Below are 7,603 nucleotides of genomic sequence, written 5' to 3' on the forward strand. Positions count from 1 at the left end.
ATGCTTAATTTTATAGTAAACCTTAGTGAAAACAAATTTTTTTTTTTTAAATTTAAAAAAATGTAAATCAATTATGCGAGTGTTATTGTAATATTTTAAATTTTAGAGATAATATTGCAATTAATTATACTCCTATTAGAATATTTAAATAAACAGTGACACTATATGTATAAACAATAAAAAAAAACTTATACACAAATAATAACATGTTACCATGTAATTGAGTATTAGTTTTCTCTAATTTAAAATCACTGAATTATATTATAATATGTTATTGTTTGTATACAAATTTATACTTATTATTTATATATATAATTTTATTATCAAATAAAATAACATAAATACTTTTTAATTGTTAAAACTAATAAATTGATTTTGAGTAATGGATTAGAAAATAACTTTTTCAAACTTAAAATGAGAAATCATCCTCTTTTTTATCTTACTTTCTGTGGGAAACAATCATTTGGCTCAAATCTTCAATAAGAGGCAAAAAATACTCAAATCTTGCAATATTAATGTTTTCTAATTTTAAAAAATTTTTAATCATTGTTTTTTTATTTAGGAAAAATAATTGAAATTACTGAGTCTATTATCATTTTTTAACCTACTTCAATCATTAAATTATACAATAAAATTATATGTATATATATATTTTATATATAATTTAAATACATAAATAATATATTATTATATGATTGAATATTATTTTATTTTTAATTCAAAATTATCTAATCACATGATGATATCTAAATTGTATACAAAAAATATATATGCATAATATTACTCTAACATATATAATTAAATGTTAGATTGACAAGTTATAGTTTATGATAAATAAATTTTAGCATAATTCAATATAAAAAATAATTATTACATAAGGGTGCACGCATTTTTTAAAATATAATTAGACATATAATACATAATTAGATACATATTTTAAATTAAAAATGAACTTAATAGTTTGATTGCATTAAACAAGTATCTTATATTTTTAAATAAATTGTTAAATTAATTACTCTTATCTAAATATAATATAATATTAATAAATCCTTTTTCATGCACAACTCTGTGATGTCTCCCAAATTAATCTGTTCAGAGAAATTCCATTTTTTTCATTTGACGCAGAGAATAAAGGAAAGCAGTATTTGAAGAATAAATATAAATTGTGTGCCCAAGCCAAAGCCTTCATGTTTCTTATGATGATTAAATACAATCATCTAAAGATGAAAATCCCAGAAAAGAAACTGTTGTTATGGAAAAAAGAGATAACAAGGCCACACATTATTTTCCTAACTTGAGCTTAAAATATTCCTGTAAGAAGATTTGCAGCAGTGGAAATAGCGGCTCCGGTAATGGCGCATTGCACAATCTGCTCATGGGAAGAGTCCTCCGATACAAGTGCCAATGCCACTCCGGTTATTGCTCCTGCCATTGCACTGTTTTTCTGACCAAACAAAGAGTGATTATTAAATTATGATACCAGCCCAGAAACATAATAAGATGTCTCTTGTGAATTGCATTCAATTCTCAGTTGTTCAGATTTTTAAGACGACGAAAATGTATTCTTATGTTCTTCATATTGCCAAAAATGTGAGATAGAAAATTATGTTGTTTAGTAGGAGTTGTCATCCAGAAACACAGTAAAAGCATCTAAAAAATTCACAACCAGATTTTATCATCATCTTGAAAGGCAAAGACAAGTTTCATGATCATCGATATTTACCCAATCATGAGCTCCGCGAGCCTCCTTTAGCCCATATGTGAGACCAGAATATACTCCTGCAGCCAGTCCTGCAAGACAAACAAGCCCCACAAAAGCATTTGAACAAAAGTAATATAACATCTTGAAAGTTTAAGCAAAAGGCATTAAGGTCTCAGAATTATGTACTTACCCCATTGTAAAGATTCCTTTCCCGTGTTCTTCACCTGTAAAACATTGAATAAATGAAAAAAAAAGCCCATTCATTACCCTTCAGGAAACGAAAGAAATCTAATGGAACCTAAATACCAGCAAGCCTGTAATATAGAAATGTAGACATTCTTCATAGTAGAAACTACAATACTCACCATTGCTTCAAGAGATTTTCGGTTGGTTTCTCCTGAAAAAAAAGTAACTAAGCATTAGAAGCATGCCATTCGTGGAATATACATATATAGAGACATCATTAATATTTATTCAACACACACCTTTGATATTAGGAAAGTTATATTTCCTTGAGCCATCTAACTCTGACATATTATTTGAATCAAGTCCCGAGCCTCAAAATCAGCGAAAAAATAAAAACAAAAACAGTTGATAATATTAAAAGACAAAGCAGAAATGCGCAATAATAACTCATCTTATATAGATATATACCCTCAATAGCGGTGAAATATGCGTCCCTTGACACAGCCTGAATTGCTCCTATCTGCGCATCCAAACTGATTAGACTAAGAAATAATTAGGAGTTTGAAATAGAAATTAAGTAGATGTAATACGAGAGGTTACTTACACCAGCGGCTTTGAGGAAGCTGTCAGCGATACGATTGAGGAGAGGGTGGCCAAGGTCGAAGAAGCCACCCTTGTCAAAGCTACGAAACTCATCAAGCAAAGAGCCAGTCTCCAAGTAACTCATCGAGCAAAACAGGAAGTGGTGTTGAAACAAACAAGAGTTTTGATTTGAGTTTCATTTCAAGTGTGAGAGTGGGAGTGACAGTTATCAGAGGAGGAGAAAGTCAGAGTGGACACGTGTTTGTGAAACCTTACGTGTCATGCTCATGTAACAGGAACTGCGGGCTTCATGGCGACGCTTAAGACCACACTTTGCCACGTGTGTTGGTTACCGGGGCAGAAACAAGTTGCGTCTCTATCACCAGCGACGTATATATTTTTTTCATTTTTCTTTTAAGTCGGTTATGATCCATTCATTGTGAATTGAGGGTGCGTTTGGCTGCCTGTAACGAGGAGTGTTTTCCTTTTAGTGCCTGTAATGAAGACTATGGCACTGCACTAATGGATGAACAGTTCCGTTACAATTGTTTAAACAGGAGATAAACTCACATCTTTAAAATTGTCTATTAAGAAATTTTATTTATTTAATTTTAAATATTAATTATAATTTTAGAAAAGTTTAAAAACTTTTTTTTTTAAATTATGGCTCAATCTTCATCTTCATAACATTTAAACTCTTTGTTTGATTGAGTTTTAATAGATTTTTTTGCTTGATTAAATGTTCAATTGAAATAAACAACAGTGGTGGGAGATTGTGGTGGTGTTTTCGACAATGGTATAGGTTAATGGTGGTGTTTCGACAGTGACAGGTAAAGAGTGATGTTAGTGTTTAAATTGTGATATATTTTTGGAATTTGTTTGTTTGATCTGATGTGATAAATTTTGTTGAGATTTATGACTTTTGAATGTGTTATTTTGTTTTCGAGGTTTGAAATGAAGAAGGTTTTTGCTAAGGGTGAATACTCACCAAGCCAAGTTTAAATGCCTCTTAACTAGAGTTTGAGTTGAATGAAAAAAACTTGAGCTTGAATTTGTCAAGTCAGAATTAAAGGTAGTTCAAGTTTAACTTGAATGAAAATAGTTTGGCCTAAGTTCATGCCTTTAATTTATGACTCGAATTCATATCTCAAGTTCATGACATTAACAAAACGATAACGTTTTATTCATATAATTATTAGACAAAATAATGTCGTATTGATTATTTAACATAACTTAAATCGAGTCGTGTAACAACCTTAGGTATGTTCTAGGAGCATTTTTATTATTTTTCTAGATTTAGTTTCTAAATCTATAAAGAGTAGGGCTAAAATTGGCATAAAAAAATTTCATTTTAGCCTAAAGTATAGCGATCTTGTTTTGGAGAGCTTATATAAGGATGATCTTGTTTCTATTCAGGAAACCCTAACCACTTGATAATCTTGAAGTGAGACGAGACAATTGGAGGAAGCATCAACAACCAATTTAAGCAAGGGGAAGGCTTTTAGTTGAAGTGAAAGCATCTAACAACGAAGAATTAAGGAAAATTGGTGACAAACTCTACTTGCTTGGTGTCCAGGTAAGTGAGAGTGTTTTTTCTACCTTTTCAGATTGATTCTTGACTGATTTTCTATTTCTTATGCCTTGGTCATGCATATGAAACTTAGATTAAGGATTTCATGTATTGTGATTGCAAGAAACAATAGGAGTTGGTCACGGATAGAATACTCATAATAACTTTGATCTTGTTTGATGCCACTAATTGATGAATTGATATTGTGACACTGTTATGGTAAAAAAGCTAGGAGAAAACTTGGCCAAAAACGGTAAGAATTTAATTCTAGGATATCATATATGGTCACAAACGTACATGGGTTAGAATCATAAAACTTTATAAGGGTGTGTGCTTGTACAAGTATGTGTGTATGCTCACACGCCCATTCCCAAAAACATGAATTTGTTAGTGGACGAATGTGCAGCAAGTATACATGATTGTCTATGGCTTAATTTGATTTTTGACATCACGTACATTCATACGAGAGCTTGTATGACCATATATGGCTAAAAAAGATGATGAATAGTAACTAGAGAGATATATGTCTGTGCACTTGAAGAATGTACACTTGTGCATCACTCTTCATGCATGTGTACCATTGAAGAGTTGGGTGTGACTATACATGCCGAGATAAAAAATGTATGCCTATGACTAAATGGGAATGATCCTATACATAATGCATGTTGTGCACTTGTACATGATCAAGTGCACGACCATACACAAAAGAATTAGGTATGACCATGACTGAAACAATTACAATTGTGCATGTCATTGATTGGGATGATTTTGAATGGAATTAAGGTCTGTTGAGGTGTTGAGATATGCCTTAGAGATAGAGATATAAGTTAGGCACTTAGAGATGATTGATAAACCCATGTAGAAATAGAATAGACTGGACTGATGTCTGAGTGAGTTTTGAGTGATTAGGTATTAATAGGAATTTGATTATCATAAATGATATGAGATAAGTCGATACCTATGAGATATAGAGTATGAAATTATGTACTGACCTGACAGAGTACTTATGACCTAGTAAGGGTGTGCACGGTTCGGTTTGGTGTGATTTGATAGATTTTTCAAACCAAACTAAAAAAATAGTTAGAAAAATTTGCAAACCAAACCAAACTAAAAAAATACAGCTTAGTCCAGTTTGGATTACAATTTGAACTATAGTTATCAATATCTTAAAATACATGATACGTATCATATCTCACAATACGATATAATATAGATAAAAAATGATACATATCATAAAGTGTATCGAATTAATATGATATAGTAAGCGTATTATATGATACAATAAATATCTTACAATACGATACATATTATTGATATGAATTGATAGACTTTTTTAGAGAAAATGATAGTGCATTGAGGTGTATATGAAAATTTTTAAAATATTAATTACGTGTTAATTATAATATTTTATTATTTTAATTTTTAAAAAGCGTATCATATAATATGATATACGATATAGTAAATTAGGATTTTAATATACAATATAACACACGATTCGACTACCATAGTTTAAATCTTTTAAAATCATTCATTTCTAAATATATATATATATATATATATATATATATATATATATATATATATATATATGTTATTTAATAAAATCAACTAAATTATAGTTTTCTAAAACATAATATACACGTGTAAAATAAATATTAAATATATATATATATAAAGAAAATGGCAAAATAAATATGAAAAAACAAGTTGTAAACCTAATTGCTTATTGAAAAATTGTCAAACATATCATCTAAACTGCAAAACCCAAATTGAAAAAAATAGTTTAGAAAATTCAAACCCAAACCAAATTAAATCATAATTTTTAAGCGGTTTGGTTTGGTTTTATTGTTTGAACCATTTTATACACACTCCTATAACCTAGGCACACTCATAAATAAGGTATAGTTTGTTGATTGATGCCCTTAGTTAGAGAAAGAATTGTCAGGATCGTGTATCTATTGATTAGCTTAGGACTTATTAAAACATAGATAATATGATGATTAGGGTCCATAAACTGATATATTAAGATTGCGAGTTTGTGGAAAACCTTAAGGATTGGTCACTAGAGTGGGTATAGAAATTCCATTTATTTGATTGAGATTCGATCAACTTTAGAATTGAATATAGATAAACTAGGGTTGGGAAATGAAAGGGATAGATTTGATTGATGGATTGTAGGTTAGATCATTTATACTAACTGAGTGTTTTTTACTCACTTATTTCCTTTGACTTTGCAGGTGAGAGGCATAAAGGTGGTGATAGCAAAGCGACTAGTTAGTGATGGAATGACATGCAACCAATAGACTCGTTAGATTTCCATTTCATGATTATGATTTAATTTAATAGATGTTATGGATTTCACATAGTACAAATTGATGATCGTGTTATTTGGATCTTATTATAATGCTTGGGTATTTGATATTTATTTTGGATACTTTATTATTTTGATCAATAATAAGACTTATATGTTATTCATTATATCAAGATTTGAGCATGTTGGCTTTGGAATACTTAATGTATATTGATATAGATTTAGTAGCACTTTATCTCAAGCGATAAGACTTTTGGGGTAAGGTATTACAAGCTATGAGCCAAGTTTAATTAAATCAAAGCATTGTTCAGCTCATAAGCTAGACTGAGTTGTTGTAGTACCCACATGTATGTCTAAGGTATTTACGTCTTTTTGTCTTATGAATGTGTGCATTTTGCATATGTGTTATTTTTTAGGTTGCACGATGATGTGGATAGGTCACACAACCGTGTATGTGATAGTGAGGGCAAAATAATCTTTTCACGTGTGATGCTCATGAAATTGGCTAAGTATGTTTGACATACACACCTATGTACATTAGTGTACATGTCCATGTATGGTCAACGTGTCTGAATATTAAATAAGGATTCGTTTTGCGGTGATTTCAAAAACTGTTATTATTGGGTAACAACATACACACCTATATATATGGTCTACACGCCCATGTATCGCGTGTTACAAATAAAAATAAAATAAATCTAGATGCGTTTTGGCTCATTATTCTTACCTTATTTCCAGAATACTGAGAAAGTCAAGAGAGTTAAGAAAGCCATTAGAAGTTCATGGGAAAAGATTCTTGCCACGTGAAAATTCCTAAGACAATGGAAGAAAAGTAAATGCGGTGTCTTTTTAAATTGATTGAATTATTTGGTTGAATTGAGAAGAAATTGATGTCATGTGTTGATAATTCTTGTTATTTCTAATATGGAATGAGTGTTTAATAAGTATTTTGTATTTAGGTGAAACATGTTCTTGATCATGTGTGTGTTGAGAAAGGCGATTAGTCATTTTGATGACATCACAAAGTTGTTACTGCCATGATTAATTCATCATTAAAATCTTGATGCTTTAATGTAGTTTAAAGGTTAAATTTGTGCAAAGTTATATATCAATTTAGCTTATGTATACAAATAATGTAGAATTTGGTGATAAGTCAACATTGTATGGTAAGGTACTTTGATAGATTGCATGTTAATGTTAAGTCTTGGATAGAGTATAGTATATTTGATGAGAATAATGATTTAAGGATATG

At 30.0% G+C, this 7,603-nt stretch overlaps 1 protein-coding gene across 2 annotated transcripts; it reads right to left on the bottom strand.

The window, feature by feature from the left end:
- Positions 1–1,143: 1,143 nt before the first annotated feature.
- On the bottom strand, positions 1,144–2,650 carry LOC123212533 (outer envelope pore protein 16-2, chloroplastic). Of its 2 annotated transcripts, none has more exons than XM_044631704.1 (7): positions 2,493–2,650; positions 2,357–2,408; positions 2,188–2,229; positions 2,068–2,099; positions 1,893–1,926; positions 1,724–1,791; positions 1,144–1,444 (listed from the first exon to the last, which is right to left on the bottom strand). In XM_044631704.1, the coding sequence occupies exons 1-7, from the start codon at positions 2,613–2,615 to the stop codon at positions 1,301–1,303; spliced, it is 495 nt and encodes a 164-aa protein (XP_044487639.1). In that variant the 5' UTR covers positions 2,616–2,650; the 3' UTR covers positions 1,144–1,300. The 2 variants fall into 2 exon arrangements, with proteins under 2 accessions (XP_044487639.1, XP_044487638.1); XM_044631703.1 differs by having other exon boundaries at positions 2,188–2,259.
- Between the last annotated feature and the right edge of the window lie 4,953 nt (positions 2,651–7,603).

This window comes from Mangifera indica, chromosome 3 (assembly GCF_011075055.1).
Source record: "Mangifera indica cultivar Alphonso chromosome 3, CATAS_Mindica_2.1, whole genome shotgun sequence".
Taxonomy (NCBI): domain Eukaryota; kingdom Viridiplantae; phylum Streptophyta; class Magnoliopsida; order Sapindales; family Anacardiaceae; genus Mangifera; species Mangifera indica.

What these genes read in the sequence shown, in the direction of transcription:
- LOC123212533 (XM_044631703.1), bottom strand. Translation starts at nt 2,615, where the DNA reads ATGAGTTACTTGGAGACTGGCTCTTTGCTTGATGAGTTTCGTAGCTTT. An exon ending in ATATTTCACCGCTATTGAGG is followed by an intron (nt 2,260 to 2,356) that starts GTATATATCTAT and finishes GCTGATTTTGAG; the next exon opens with GCTCGGGACTTGATTCAAAT. An exon ending in CTCGCGGAGCTCATGATTGG is followed by an intron (nt 1,445 to 1,723) that starts GTAAATATCGAT and finishes TTGTTTGGTCAG; the next exon opens with AAAAACAGTGCAATGGCAGG.